Below are 15,905 nucleotides of genomic sequence, written 5' to 3' on the forward strand. Positions count from 1 at the left end.
CCATCATCTCCAGAACTTTCTCAGCTTCCCAAACGGAAGCTCTGTGTCGATGAAACACTGACTCCTCACCCCTTCCCCACCATCTACTTCCTGTCCTTGTGGATCTGACTCCTCCAGAGACCTCAGGTGAGTGGAATCAGACACTATTTGTCCTGTGTCTGGCTTCTCTCACTGAGCATCGTGTCCTCAAGGTTCATCCATGTGGCAGAACCTCCTTAAAAAGTCAGAATCTCCTTTTTAAGGCGGAATCATATTCCAGCGTATGGGTAGACCACATAGGTGTATCCATCATCTGTTGATCCCCTCCCCTCTGAGTTGGCTCATTTCTAACAGCTAAGCTGGGGGATCCCTCCACCTGATCCTGGGTCCTGTTTCTATGTCTTTCCTTTTCTTCATTTGTCTCCTTGTTTTGATAGAGAATATTTTAGAAGCATCTTCCTGAGCCCTGGGTCTGACTGAAGGCTGCTCTGTCTCGCTGTTTCCCCTTCATCCCATCACCCAGCTCCCCAAAGCCCAGTCTTAGCCTCCCGCTGACCTCGCCAGCAACATGACAGTGAAGAGAAAGGTCACGTGTCTGGAGTTGGACAGGCCTGGGTGAAAACATCCCAGCTCCGACCACACCACCTGTGTCCTCGACTCCCCCACCTGCCTCCGAGCAGAAATCATTAATAATGAATAAAACTACTAATAGCAACATTTATTATCCCCCAAACCATGACTTCAGAATAAATAACTGCCTGACGATAGCACTGGTGAGCTCACCACTGCACTTTAATAATATTATCATTCTTAACACAATATGAAAAGAGGCTGCTTTACGACGAGGTATTTTGTGTAATTCCAAACACGTGGCTTCAGCTCTCTGGATTCCTGTTTCCTCATGTGTGAAATGGGGATGATAATAGTTTCCATCTGGTTGATCAACATTATCAAGTATTTATTGTCTTCTAGGTCTAATGTTTTGTGTTAGGTAATGGGGATAAAACTCAACCTTCAGAAAACTAAGATCATGGCATTCGTCCCATCGCTTCATGGCAAATAGATGGGGAAACAGTGCAAAAAGTGAGAGACTTTATTTTGGGGGGGGGGGCTCCAAAATTACTGCAGATGGTGACTGCAGCCATGAAATTAAAAGATGCTTACTCCTTAGAAGGAAAGCTATGACTAACCTAGACAGCATATTAAAAAGCAGAGACATTACTTTGCCAACAAAAGTCCATCTAGTCAAAGCTATGGTTTTTCCAGTAGTCGTGTACAGACATGAGAGTTGGGCTATAAAGAAAGCTGAGCACTAAAGAATTGATGCTTTTGAATTGTGGTGTTGGAGAAGACTCTTGAGAGTCCCTTAGACAGCAAGGAGATCCAACTAGTCAATCTTAAAAGAAATCAGCCCTGAATATTCATTGGAAGGACTGATGCTGAAGCTGAAGCTCCAATTGGGCCACCTGATGCAAAGAACTGACTCGTTGGAGAAGACCCTGATGCTGGGAAAGATTGAAGGCAGGAGGAGAAGGGGATGACAGAAGATGAGATGGTTGGATGGCATCACCAACTCGATGGACATGAGTTTGAGTAAGGTCCAGGAGTTGGTGATGGACCAGGAAGCCTGGAGTGCTGCAGTCCATGGGGTTGCAAAGAATTGGACACGACTGGGCAACTGAACTGAACTGAATGCGGCTATAATAGTAGTTTTAAAAAAACGAAACAGGGACTTCTCTGGTGGTCCAGTGGCTAAGACTCCCATGGTCCCAATGCAGGGGGCCTGGATTTGATTCCTGGTCAGGGAACTAGATCCTACATGCCTCAACTAAGACCCAGTACAGCTAAATAAATAAATTTTTTTTTAAATAAAAAAATAAATAAATAAAAATCAGGTCTCTGACTTTTGGGGATATTGCATATGCATATAAAGGCTTTAGCACTGAGCTTGACACTTAAGAATGTTATTATGTGTAACTAATTTTTACCACATTACGAACACACATGTTATATATCATAAATAATATTTTATTTTACTTATTAATATTACTTATCATGATACCATATCACTATTTAATAATGTTAATACATCAATACAAAATTACACATAATTTGTATGTTCTGCATAATGATAAAAATTAAAGTTACTTATTAAATTATTACATAACCATTACCGACATCAAATGTAAGCATATTTAATATAAGTCTTACTAGTATGATGATTTTAAACTGTAATTGTTTTTTATATTCGTTATAAATAATGCTCTTAAGTACTACATCAGTCTGGGGAAGGAAATGGCAACCCACTCCAGTATTGCCTGGGATAATCTCACTGACCGAGGAGCCTAGCGGGCTACATACAGTCCGTGGGGTCATAGAATCGCACTCGACAGAGAGTATTGGCAGTATTGGCAGAAATGGCGCTGCTCTTCCACTCCGTGGGCGCGTGAGGGCGCTCGCGACGCTACCGGGGACTCTGACGCACGCAGGCCCCGCCCCCGAGTCCCTATTGGCGACGCGCGCAGTGCGTGAGGGCGCAGCGCCTGGCCCCGCCCCGGGCCCGCCCCTCGCTCCCTGGCCCGGCCCCCTCCCTCCGCTCTCCAGCCGGCGGCGGTTGTTGTTCAGCGGCGGCGGCCGCAGCTCGGGTCGCAGCCTCCGGCCGCCCGGCCGCCCGCCAGCCCGCCGGCGGGTCCGCGCGCGGCCATGGAGCTGGAGGTGCCGGACGAGGCGGAGAGCGCCGAAGCCGGGGCCGTGACCTCGGAGGCGGCCTGGGCGGCGGAGAGCGGTGCGACAGCAGGTAACGGTTCCGGACCTTCCTCCCCTCCCCGCTTCCCGAATGGACCCGCCTGACCCCCCTGCCGGGACCCAGTGGACCCGTCCAAGCGCTGGAGGGGCGTCGGGACCCGCGGCAGGAAGGCCGGAACGTTCCACTCGGGGGCGCTCGCGGGGGGGATGGAACGCCCCACTCCGGGGCCAGGGGACGCGTTGCCTGGGCCCCGAGGGAGGACGGAACTCCCTGCCTTGGTGGTTCAGGGGTGGCGCCGCCCTTTCCTGGGGTCCTTGGGGAGAGCTGAGGGTCTGGGGGCGGGGGTGGGTGCAGGGCCCCATTCTGGGAGGCTGTGGGTGGAGCAGCCCGGGTTGGAGGCGCGCGGGGAAGATGGGTCCTCACCTCTGGGCGGGGGGAGGCGACCCCCATTTAGGACGCGCCATGGGTGAGTGGGTGCCCTTCCTGCCTCCTGCTGAGGGTACTGGGGGAGGACATCCCACCCGATTTTGTGAGGGGGCTGCTCTACGCGTGGGATTGTGGAGTACCCCCGTTCCGGTGAGGAGCCCTGCCTCCAAAGGGTGATGCGGACCCTCTGTTCCCGGCCGCCCACCTTGCTAGTGTCAGCGCCTGAGCCTCACCTCTTGCTCTGCAAGCGGGCACCCTCTGGGCCCATCTTACTGGTCGTGAAGGGCAGGGGCTGCTGTGGTGGGAATGGGGGGTCTCGAAGGCCAGCCTCCTGACTACCTTATCTTTCTTTGTGGAATTCACCAGACCAGGTTTTTAGTTCACTGGCCGTTCTTTCCCTTCCCGGGCCTCAGTTTACTTGCTCTAATAGGAGGGGGCTAGGGGTTGACATCTCCAGACACCTTCAGTGCTAGGGCTCTGCAAGCAGATGGGGAACAGGCGAGCCCCCATCCTTTTCCCTGGATGTTGGGAGGGGGCTGTCGTGGCTCTGTAGGGGGTACTGCTTTCCCATTCTCCTCTCCTGGGCCTGTATCCCTCGCCCTTCCCTAGAGCAGGTTTCTGGAGGGATGCGGCCTCACCCAGTCCTGCAGGCTCCAGGCAGAGCCCAGTCCCTTCCTGGAGGGGCCGGTTCCTTCTTGGTCCAAATTTCAGGCTCCCCAGTATGAAGTTTCCGGATCTGCAGAATTCTCCATTTCCCTCTCCCTCCTCCCCCTCCCCGAGGCAGCCCTCGCTGGCGAGTCCCTATGGACACCCACCTGGGACACCCATCATCCTCCTCCCCCGGGCCTCCCGAAGCTTCCGTGGCAGGCGGGAGATACTGCCACTGCCCAGGAGTTGGGAGAAATGTCTGGAGGAAGAGCTGGAGCGGGGAGCAATCTCCACCCCCTTCCCCACCCCGGGCTCCGGAGCACTCCCACCGCTCCCCTTCCTGCTGCCATCTGGAGCTGCGTGGTGGATGACCCCGTTCAACTCCACCATCCGGCCCCCACGCCCTGCTTCTTTGCTGGCAGCGATACCCTGGTTCGCCGGCACCAGACAGTGGAGGGACCCGGCTGAAGTCCCTTCTCAGCCCCCTGACCTCCACCAGCAGTTCTCTACCCTATATGGACAGAGACAAAACAGCCTAGGACGCAGTGACCACAGGAAAGCCACACAGCAAACGTCTGTCTTATCAGGGGCTAGGTGATGGGTGCAGATAAAGTTCCAGGGCCCGGCTGTGGTCGGGTCTGAGCACAGGGACTTGACCAGTGAGAACCGCCCCCCACCCCGATCCACAGAAACCCAACTCCCACAGCTGATGGCTTATTTCACTCACTGTAGGGTAAAGAACTGCCTCTCCTTTGCTGAACCCATTTCTGTTAAGTTTGGGGAACAACTGTCCGCGCTTTTCCTGCTGCTCACACAGACACGTAAATACACAACCGGGGCTACTCATTTACCAAGGTTCGGAGGGTACCCTCATACCTTGGCATTAGTGACGGTTGGGGCTGGAAAGTTCTTTGTTGCGGGGACACCATCCTGGATGCTGTGGGGAGTGGAGCAGCATCCCTGCCCCCACTCACTCGATGCCAGGAGCCCCCCCAGTCCTGATGACCACAGACCTCCTCCCCAGACATCACCCGTGTTCCCTGGAGATGCAGCCACCCAGGGTGAGGCTTGCTGCACTTCCCGTATCATTCTGTGCCTTGCTGGCTTTTTTATCCACAATATGTACCCTCCCCCGCCCCCGTGTTGGTATCAGTTCTTTTCGGAGAGAGAGAATCCAGCGCTATGATTGAGAGGGTAGAAACTCTGTAGCTTGCCTCAGTTCCACTTAGGTGCTCTGTGACCTCCAAGGTCAAATGCCTTGATCTCTCTGAGCCTCAGTGTCCCCATCTGTAAAATGGGGCCACGCCGCCGGCAGTACCTGAATTAGCGCGTCAGCAAGTGGATAGTGCTTGGGGAACTTTAGCAACAGCCCACGCCAGTTAGGCCTTACTGACTCAGAGGGCTTCCTGGTGGGGGACAGTGGGGCGGTGTCTGGAGCCGGCTTTGTTGTCTCAGCCGTACTGCAGTAAGCACCCTTGAACGTGGCCTGGTGCTGTGCTGCTTTTATCCCTAGAGGTTGGAGTCCCTGCCTCTGAGTGGCTGGGTCAGGGGCAAGCAGGTTGACGCTTGGGGTCTTTGTGGAGAGTCCCGGCAGGGCTGAGAGAGCCTGACTGTCTGTGTGCCCACAGCCTTGCCAGCTCCACTCCGGATGTTATCAGCCTCGGTCACTGGGGCCAATCTGATGGGAGTTAAATGTTAGTGGTGTTTAGAATCTGGTTACTTTAAACGCCTAGGTTCCCAAGGCCTGGTCCAGGGAAGGCCTGCTGGGGTTCTCCTCTGGTTCTTGGGGGCTGTATGGGGTGTCTGGCTCCAGCAAGGATCTCAGGGAGGGCTGGGCCTTGTGGGGGCCCATGAGCTGCCTGTGGGCTTCGGCTGTGCTATGGTCTGGTGCTTCTGAGCTATTTCCCTTCTGCCCTTCTTGCTACCATGATATTTCAGAACAGTCAGCTTCGTCCCACAGACCCCCTAACCCCTTCCCACGTTTAACTTGGCAGATTTTGTCGGCTTTGCCTCCAAATGGACTGAAAATCCACCCACTACCCCCCACCCCTCTGCCTCCACCTGGTTTAGCCCCATCCTTATGGCTGGCCTGATCTCCTGTCTCTTCCTGTGTTCCTGCCACTCAACTCCAGAAGGCTCTGCCCTTCCTCTGCCACAGCCCTCCAGGATCCCACCTCCCTGGGGTAAAAGCCCAGGTCCTCCCCAAGGCCATGCATGTCTTGCCCTCCCCTCTTCTCTTGCTCCCCTTCTCTCACTCTGTAACAGACACCCGGGCCTCCACCCTGCTCCTCCAGCACACCAGACCCAGTCCTGCCTCAGGGCTTTTGCACCTGCTGTGCTCTCTGCCCGGGATGCTTGTCTTTCATATCCCTGTCTTTGCTTCTGGAGCCCTTCCAGGTTTTGCTCTGACATCTCCTCTCAGGCTTCCCCTGATGGTTGAGGGGCCTGAAGGAGGGGCAGGAAGCCAGCACAGCCCAGGCAAAGGCCTGAGTGGCTTGAAGAGCAGTGGGGGCCATCATAGCTGGGCGGGCGGGGCCTCTTCATGAGGCCTCCTCTGCAGCTGTGGGTAGATGGTAAGATGGGGCTGTGGCCGCCCTCGTCCCCTCGCTGAGTCAGCTACAGCCTTTGGAGGCAGAAGGGTCCCAGTTCTGATCCCACCCTGGCCCCTTTCTAGTGATGTGACATCCGGCACTTGGGCCAGCACACTCAGTGCTCTCTGTAAAGCAGCCTCGGGAGCTAGACCACCTTTGCCAGCTGGGTACCCTCTGCCTTGGTGTCTTCATCTGTGAAATGGGCAGATGACTGTGCCTTTCTTGGAGGGCTGGGCCAGGCAGATTGACATGTAGAGCCCTGGAAGGATGGGTGGAGACCTGCTCAAGGGACCACTTCCCTCAGAACCTGGACGGGCAGGGCCGATGTCCAACTCGGCTCATGGGGTCTTGTGGTTATTTGTCGCTCTGTGCCTGGTGTGGCCTGTTGGACATTCGGGGAGGCTGACTGGGGGTGGGGGTCAGGTACCAGGGCTCCCTTGCTCTCAGGTTGGTGGGGTCAGGGTGCGATGGCAAGCAGGTGAGACTGGGGTCATAGGCTGAGGCCCGAGTCTATCCCACCTGCCAGTCTTTGTCTGTCGCATCTCGTTGGCGCTTGGCCAGGCCCTGTCACTTGCCTGTCGTCCACAGGGTATCCAGCTGCAGCGGCAGAGCTGAGTGTTGAGATGGCCTCGTGGCCTGTGATGTCGGGGACACTTGCTGACTGGTGCTCTATGGAAAATGCCTGCCAACCCCTGAGTCAGACCACACTGGCTCCAAGGGAGCTGTGTGGGCAGTGAAAGGGGCATTATGGCCCCAGGGGGTGACCAGGAGCTGCTGCCTTGGAGCTGTCAGGGGAGCAGGTGACCCGAGGGAGAAATAGCAGCCATGTCAAACATTTAGGCAGGAGATCAGCTGTGCAAAGGCCCTGGGGCAGGAATGAGCATGGTGGGGCTGGCCTCACTCAGGTTCTGGTCTGAGTCCAGTTGATGGCACTGGCGGGTGTGAGCAGGGTGGTAGGTCACACTCCAGAGGGATCACACTTTGGTGGCTTGGTAGGGAGAAGGCTGTGGGGCTGGGGGCCTGGACGGGGGTCTTGTGGAGGTGGAGGAAGATGAGGGAGTCTGCACCCTGGAGTTGATGAGGGCGGATAGGGAAGGGCCCAAGAAGGAGCCGGTTTGGGGGTCCAGGCCCTGGCAGGCTTGTGCTGATGGGGGAAGGGCAGGTCTGATGGGCTTCCCAGGACTCCCGAGGCAGGTGGAGGCCCACGGGACCTTGGGTGGGGTGGCCTGAGGCTCGGCCTGACTCACTCTTGCCTGGGCCAAGGACTGTGTACCTCTTTCCACCTCGCAAGGTGAGGACAGTGGAGTCCCAAAGATTTGGTAGGACAGGAAGAGGTGGGACCCACCTCCCCTGGCAGCACTCATTAAGTGACAGCATTTACCAGCCTGGGGACTGAGGATCCAGAGTGTCTGGACTCCAGGTCCCCCTGTTCCCCAAGCCCGCCGCCCCGGCCCAGCCCCAGTCGCATGTCACCACTCATAACAGTCCAGGTTGGAACCCTGCTGGGAATTTCCGGGCTGCTGCCAGCTGGGCTTTGGGGCTTGAGGTGAGACCGCCCATGTTGGGGATTACTAGCCTGGGGATTAGCCAAGGGTCCCCTGCACTAACTAGGCATCACCAGGCCGCCTGGAGAAGTTAGGGTCCAACCTGAGGAACCAGGTGCCAGAGCCAGCAGGAGGGCATCTGGTGACCTGGCGTCTGGCTCTGACCTAGGAAGGGGACCCCAGCATTAGTCACAGTCGTGCCTCACTCAATCACATACTCATCATGTCCATATGTGGGCCTTGATCCTGGGGGCTGGGGTTGTCCTTGAAAGTTTGAGGCTGTGGGATGCAGGGCGGGTGTTCGTGTACATGTGGGTGCTGAAGAGTGGCTGGGCCAGGTGCTGGAGCCAGCCTGAATGAGACAGCATGGTCCTTGTGTATGGGGGGGGGTTGCTGGTGGGGTGCTTGGAGACAGTAAATGAAAGAGGAAAAGAGGTGTAATGCTGCCAAGGGGAAGAGAAGAGCAGAGAAGGGGAGAGAAAGGACAGAGGGGTGTGTACTATGGAGTGTGGGGAGGGGCTTCCAGCACGTGCAAAGGCCCTGGGGCAGACCATGTTGGAGGAACAAAGAGGAGGCTTGTGTGTCTGGAGCAGAGCCAGGAGGGGAGGCTAAGGAGGGGAGGAGAGGTCAGGGAGGGGACAGGCAGGTTGTGCAGGGCCTCATGGACCTGGGGGAGGACATGGGCTTTTTCCCCAGGGAATTGGGAGCCCTGGAGGGCTGTGGGCAGAGGAGGAGCGGGGCCTGACTTAGGTGCTCACAGACTGAGCCACAGTAGGATACAGACTGTGGGGAGGGAGGAGGGAGTGAGGCACTGGGGCAGAGGGGACTGTGCGGGTCCTGGTGGGTAGGGCTGAGGCTCAGGTGGAGGCAGGAGTGACTCAGAGTAGATTTTAGAAGCCAAGTTGACAGGATTGATTGAAGAGTTGAGCATGGAGGAGCAAGAGACAGTGGGGAGTAGGGGGTGACTCCCATGTTGTGATCTGCGCCCCAGAAAGACAAATTGCCTTGTCTGAGGTGGCAGACGGGCTGGGAGCAGGTGTGGGGGACGGTCAGGTGCAGTGTTAGTATGAGACATAGAGAAGTGCATGAGGGCAGAGGTCCCAGTCTGGAGCCCGGGGGGGTGGTGGGCAGGTGGCTTTGGGGCGGGGAGGTGGGGGCGAGATAGGGCCAGGGCCTCCCTGCGTGGAGCCATGACTGGGCAGCTGAAGTCCCCATTTGAGGACACGTCTTAGTGCCTCTGGTAGGACATGGCCTTTTCAACCTGTGCCACTGGAGGGAAGGTGACCAGGGAGCGGGCGTCCCAGCAGCCCCGGGAGGCTCATGGGGGAAGCAGGATCCAGGCTTGCTTTCCTCTCGGGGTCCCGTGAGGGTTAGATGAGCCGGCCCACAGGAGCTGTCCAGGACAGGGCCCAGCCATTGGGGGCTGGTGGTTTGGGGGCACCCACCAGGGCAGGAAGCTGAGTGGGCTGTCTCTGGCCACCGGCCAGGGGCTGGGATGGATGTGGAGAGAGCAGGGGCCTTTATCGGGGTGTTCTCAGGATAGGAGGGACGATCAGGGTCAGCACCCTGAACCAGCTTAGGGTTGACTGGTTTGATGGCGGTGGCTCTGGGATGTGGGGTGAACCCTGACTGGGCCTGGCCTGGCCGGGGGTGGTTGGGGTGGGGCCCTCTGGCTTGTGTGTGAGCAGGATGAGGAGGGGGAGGGTGTGAACCATGGTGGCTTGGTTTGCACAGCACACATGTGCTCATGGGCAAGTTGTTTGTGATCTGGGAGTTGGCTGACTCTTGGAGGGACAGTCCCCAGGTCTGCAGGGCCCCCAAGATGTTGGAGCATCGTTAAGATGCATGTGATTAACCCCAGGTGAACTCTTCTGAGCTCCCTCCAGCAAGGACAAGAGCGCAGCGCCTCTTTCATTTCTTCCATCTTTGCTGAACTTACACACAAAGGATGTCTTGATGTAGTTGCAACTTGTGTATATATATCTCTCATATTAATACTTATCGAAACTGAGTCAGAGAAAACATGAATCAGAGGGAAAGGTTTTCACCTATTGTTTCATCTTAATGTTTCATCTTCATTTTGTTGAAAATGTGTCCTGGGACTTCTCTGGTGGTCCAGTGGTTAAGATGCTGCGCTTCCATTGCAAGGAGTACGGGTTCGATTCTTGGTCAGGGAACTAAGATCCCATATGCAAAGTGGCATGGCCATAAAATAGAAAAAAAGAAAGAAAAATGTGTCCCAGCAAAAGGAGCAGAAAAACCTGAGATAAAGGGACCTACCCACTGAGGTCAAATGCATTCCATCCTACACATCTCAGGACTCTTACCTCATTTTCTGGGAATTGCATATCAGTTACTTCATATGTTTTCCATTTTCAAATTATTTATCGGTCTTTTACTTACTGATCTGTAGGACCTGGGCTTCCCTTGTGGCTCAGCTGGTAAAGAATCTGCCTGCAATTTGGGAGACCCGGGTTCAATCCCTGGGTTGGGAAGATCCCTGGAGAAGGGAAAAGCTACCCACTCCAGTATTCTGGCCTGGAGAATTCCGTGGACTAGTCCATGGGTTGCAAAGAGTCAGACACAACTGAGCGACTTCACTTTATGTATTATGGAAGGTTTATTTATTTTTTTAATCCATGATACAAGTAGCTTCTCCCCATCTTCTCTTACAGTGATTATTGATGCCAGGGAGATATTTTGTTTTCATGTGGTCACATTTATCATTGTCTCTCCTTCTATGGTTTCTCAGGTTGGTGAGTGTGTTGTTTGTGCTGAGGTTACAGTTAAATTCCTCTAGTGCTTCTATAATTTTACTTTTTTCCCTTTATGTTTAAATTCCTGTTAGGTTTGGAGTTTATTCTGGCATGAGATGTGTGAGGGTTTAATCGAGCAGAGTGCTCCCGGGCAGTTCTGGGTCATCCCAGCCCCTCTTCCTGGATAATCTGCTTTCCTCCCGCTGGCAAATGTCACCTCGACTGCTGGCCAGACTCCGGCGAGTGGCTGGTCTATTTCTGGACTTTTATTCGATTCCTCTCGTCTGCCTCTGCCTTCATGCAGAAGTCGTGCCTTCAGCTGCAAGTAATAACACGTTTACCAGGAGAAAAGCTGCAGTGAGACCTGCAGTTCGTGGAAAGTGAGCATTTGTGTCTGTCTCGACCCTGCATCTCTGCAGAGGCAATGACTGTTATTCTGGGTGTTTACCTGTCTCCGTGTATATTATTATCCTTTCAACATTTTACTTTGAAAACTTTGAAACCTTCTCAGAGTTGTGGGCGACATTCTGGCAACACCCACCTGCCCTCTGCCATGAAGTCCAGGGGAAGGAGGACACGCAGGGCTGGGCTCCCTAGAGCTCTGTCACCCAGTGTCACGACTGATCCCCATGCAGCCTAGTCTGACACCAGCTGTTGATTCAGTCAGAAATGCAGAAAGCCTGGCACTAAAGAGACCCCGCCAAGGACCCTTGTCTGAGGGCTGAACCCAGCAGCCAGGGCGTCACCTCACTGGGCACATGAGGAGCATTCTAGGACCTTGCTGATCTGCATGTACCTGGGAGTGAACATGTGAGTTACAGGTGCATTCCAGCCGCTAGGTAGACCTGCAGATGGGGAATCTGTGAGTAAGGAGGACGGAGGAGGCCGGGCTGTGTGTCCCATAAACAAAGAGGCTGTCTGAGCCCAGCACAGGGTCACGTGGAGGAAATGGAACATGGGACAGAATTCAGTTCCATGAGTTAACCCAGGCCATCCTGCGTGGTAACATCTGCTTCCTCCCTGGGACTCCATCCAGGATCACACTCACATTTGGGGTCAGTGGGACCCTCTGAGGGCCCCTCTGTGACCTTAACCTCAGATGACCACCCATACCCTGCCTCCTGTGGAGCCACCGGGCATGTGCCTGGTGACCCTGCCCTCCTCCTGGGAAGGGAACCTATCCTTGCCTGCTCCTCCAGGAAGCCCACTTGGTTTTCCTGGCCAAGGCTGCCCCCCCATCCTTAGACCTTTCACGTGATGGCCGTGTGGTGACCGTCCACTGCCCTCTGGGTCGTCTCTGCCTGAGCTGCGGGCCCTGAACTCTGACAGCAGACCTGTGCTTGGCCCTGATGGCTGTTCTGCTGTCTGTGGTGAAGGTTCTGGAACCTTCTTTCTCTCAGGGCCCGCAGAGTCCTGGACGAACCCCCCTGCCCCCACCCCCCTTGCCATCCCCGACCCTGTCCTGTGCAAGGCTTCCTGTTTACCACTCTGGAGACACTCACTCTGTGCACCGAGATGGGGGGGCGGTGTGGGCTGCTGGTCAGGACTTGGCACCCACCTGCACGCTCCCCTCCAGCCACATCATACCCTGTCTGCTGTTCCTGGAGAGTGTCCCATCCCGTTACCACAGGGCCTTTGTGTGTGCTGCCCACTGCATCCCCCACCCCCCCAAGAATTCAGCTCTCGTGATTTTCCTCTTCTGTGAAGCTGCCGTGTGTTTCTGGCACAAAATACAGATCTGGCTCCACCCTCAGGCCCACCCAGGCACCTCTCTCACCAGCACCCCCACCTCCCACTCCCGCCACCCCCGCCCACAGTGCAGGCTCAATCCCTGGTCAGGGAACTAGATCCCACATGCCACAGCTAAGATCTGGCACAGCTGAATAAATAAATATTTTAAAAATACTTTATTGCTAAAAAACTTTATTGGCTATCTGAGTCTTTAGAAAGTAGTAATCATTTTGCAGTGGTAACATCAAAGATCGCTTACGACAGATCACTGTACCAAGTATAATAGTGATAAAGTTTGAAACGTGAGAATTAACGGAATGTGACTCAGAGGCTTGAAGGGAGCAAATGCTGTTGGGTAAACGACGTTGGCACACCTGCCCAATGCAGGGTGCCTGCAGACGTGCAATGTGAGAAGCGCGTGGTGTCTGCCCTGTGCAATGAGGCGAGGCTGGGCTGCAGACCTCAGTCTGCACTTAGGCGTTTTCCTAAACACTTTTTTGGGTAACAGCTTTGTTGAGATAGAATTCACATGCCACTTGGTTTTACCTATTCAGTGTGTAATTCAGTGGTTTTACTATATTCACAGAGTTGTGCAGCCATCACCACAGTCGATTTTAGAACACTTTCATCACCCCAGAAGGAAACCCGTCCCCATGAGCAGTGACCCTCCATCCCTTCCCCCAGCCCCTGACAGCCAGGGACCCACTCTCTGTGTCTGTGGACCTGCCTGTTCTGGACGTTTCCCATCAGTGGAATCACACCCTGTGTGTCCTTCTGTGTCTGCTTCTCTCACTGAGCATCGTGTCCTCAGGGTGCGTCTCCGTGGTAGCGAGTGTCAGGGCTTCTCTCCTTTTCGTGGCTGAGTGATGCTCCCGGGGTGGAGGGACACGTGTGTTTATCCGCCCGTCCGTGGACAATCGGGCTGTTTGCACCTCTCGGCCGGTGTGGCTCGTATGCTGAGAACATTTGTGTAGAGCCCTCATGTGGACACGGGTCCTCATGTCCCTTGGGCGGACACCCAGCTTCGGGGCTGCTGGGTCAGATGGAAACTCCGGCTACCTTTCTGAGGAGACACCGCTCTGTTCCCACTCAGCTGCACCAGTTCCCCTTCCCCGTCCTCATCGTGGGGTGGGGGTGGGCGCTCACGATGATGTCCAGGTGAGTTTCCCTGACGGTCAGTGAACACCTCTTGCTTGTTGGCCATTCATGTCTCCTCTTTGGAGAAATGTCTGTTCAAATCCTTTGCTTCTTTTCTTTTTTCTTTCCTTCTTTTAATATTTTTTCTTTTTTTTTGATGTGAACTATTTTAAAGTCTTCCTTGAATTTGTTGCAACATCCTTTCTGTTTTATGGTTTGGTGCCTTGGCCATGTGATACGTAGAATCTCAGTTCCCCGACCAGGGATCAGACCCACACCCCCTGCATCGGAAGGCGAAGTCTTAACCACGAGGAACTGCCCTGAACGTCCCTGCTTGTCTTCCAGTTGGGTTGGTTTTCGTTTCATCACTCTATTGTAGACCCTCTTTCTGTGGTCTTTACATGAGCCCCTCCTCGGGCAGATGATCCATAGTGCTCCCTCCTGTTCTGTGGGTGGTCGTCTCACCTCCGCAGTGGTGCCGGTGGAAGCACAGATGTATTTCATTGTGACCAGGCCCCATTTCTCTCTTCCTTGGCTGCTGGTTCCCTGAATGTTGTAGCTGAGAAATCCCTGCCTGACCTGGGGTCATGAGGATTTACCTTGTTTTCCTCTGAGGGTGTTATGGCCTTAGCCCTCGCATTCGTTTAGGTTTGTGATGCGTTTGAGTTAGTTTTGTGTTGCTGTGAGCAGGACTCCAGTCTGGGAAGAGCTGCAGGTGGACCCTAATCACCAACCACGCATGGGTCCTGCAGTGACAGATGTGGCCGGGCTGTCCCCTCCCTGCCCTCGCCTCTTGTCGCTCACTCTATTCTGGCCTCAACAGCCTCTGGCTGACCCCCAGCTCTGCAGTCACAGTCCTACCTCAGGACCTTGGTGCTCGCTTCTGCTGCTGCTGGGAGGCTGTGCGGCTCTCAGATGGCTAGTTCCTTCCCAGCTCTCCATGAATGCACTTGTGGCTCAGCCTGGAGTCTGCTGTCTGGCGTCAAGTGCATCCTCCTTTCTTGGTCCTGAGTGACCTCTGGTGAGTGACCTGGCCTCTCTGAGCTTCGACCTCCACATCTGCTGTGTAGAGGTGATGATAGAACCGATCTTGTGGGCTGATGGGCAGTTTCAGTAAATCAGCAGCACCGGCCTCATCGCATGGTCACGCTCAGCAGTAACTGTTCCTGGGCCCTCATCCTGTTGCTCCGGCTTTTCCTCACAGTGACCAGCAGGCCAGAGCTGGAGGCCCACACGGCAGGCTGTACCCCAAGCCTCCTGCCCCCGTCTGCCCTCTGATCCAAGCCTGCCTGCCCTGGTGCAAGACCTCGACATGATTCCTGGGGTCACCACCAGGGAGAGAGGGTGGGTGCTGGTGTCCATGGTGGTGCCAGGTGCCTGCTCCCTGGGCTGCAGCCATGCAGGAGATGTGACTGCTCCCCACTAAGGGAGCAGCTGCTGGAGGAGCAGAGGTACAGGAGAAGGTTTAAACCAGGCAGGGTGTGACTTGTGATCAACGGCAGGGAGTGGAGTCAGGGGCCAACTTCAGCCAGTGGTCAGGGAAGGCCTCTCTGAAGAGGTGCCATTTGATCCAGGCCTGATCCGTGAGCTGGGGCAGAGTGTTCCAGACAGAGGAGAGGCATGTGCAGAGACCCTGGGGCAGGACTGTGCCTGGCACGTGTGAGGAGCAGTGAGGGGGCCACGTGGTGGGAACGCAGGGAGTAAGCGCAGGAGGAGGAGGGGTGAGGGCCGGAGGACCCCCATATGAACTGCTCTCCATCTCCGTCTCTGCTCTTCCGCTTTGTCCCTCAGGGGCCATGTGGAGACCAGGTAGCATCCGTTAGTTACTGCCGTGTGACATTACCCCAGAGCTGCTTCATGGCTTAAAACAGTGATAAACACCTGTCATCTCCCACTTTCTGTGGGTCGGGAATCCCAAGGTGGCTTATCCCCACACCTCGTGGCTGCATCTCTTATGAGGTCGCAGTGAGGCTGTGGGCCAGGCGGGAGGAGCCGCCCCCAGGATGGAGCCTCCATTCCCTCATATGTAAAATGGGACGTTCCTAACCCCTGTCTCATCACATGGGCCTGTGTGGTCAGCCTGGCTCAAGGGACCTCAAAGGGCAGGAGCCCCTGTGACACTCCCGGAGCCCAGCCAGGCAGTGGGGACCTGGCTCGGCTGCCAGCTTGCCAGGGACTTTGGGCGGGTCCAGGCCCTTGGGTTCTGGAGGCCCCCTTTGAAGTGGAGCCTGGGACTGAATGTGAGAACAGCCCCCACCTGGCTGGCAGCAACACCCCACCAGCGAGCAGGGGACTTCCAGCCGTGGCCCCCGTCTCACCCTGAAGCCCTCGTCCGCTGGAATCCGGT

The 15,905-nt window shown here is 55.4% G+C and overlaps 1 protein-coding gene across 6 annotated transcripts in view; it reads left to right on the forward strand.

Moving 5' to 3' along the window:
• Positions 1-2,574: 2,574 nt before the first annotated feature.
• Positions 2,575-15,905, forward strand: part of PIP5K1C (phosphatidylinositol-4-phosphate 5-kinase type 1 gamma) — a 47,768-nt gene continuing 34,437 nt past the window's right edge. For all 6 annotated transcript variants that reach the window (XM_065918050.1, XM_065918051.1, XM_065918052.1 and 3 more), the window contains exon 1: positions 2,575-2,776. In XM_065918050.1, coding sequence (XP_065774122.1) covers positions 2,683-2,776 — 94 coding nt within the window. In that variant the 5' untranslated portion in view covers positions 2,575-2,682. The remainder of the gene's footprint in view (positions 2,777-15,905) is intronic.

This window comes from Muntiacus reevesi, chromosome 1, assembly GCF_963930625.1.
Source record: "Muntiacus reevesi chromosome 1, mMunRee1.1, whole genome shotgun sequence".
NCBI classification, from domain to species: Eukaryota; Metazoa; Chordata; class Mammalia; order Artiodactyla; family Cervidae; genus Muntiacus; species Muntiacus reevesi.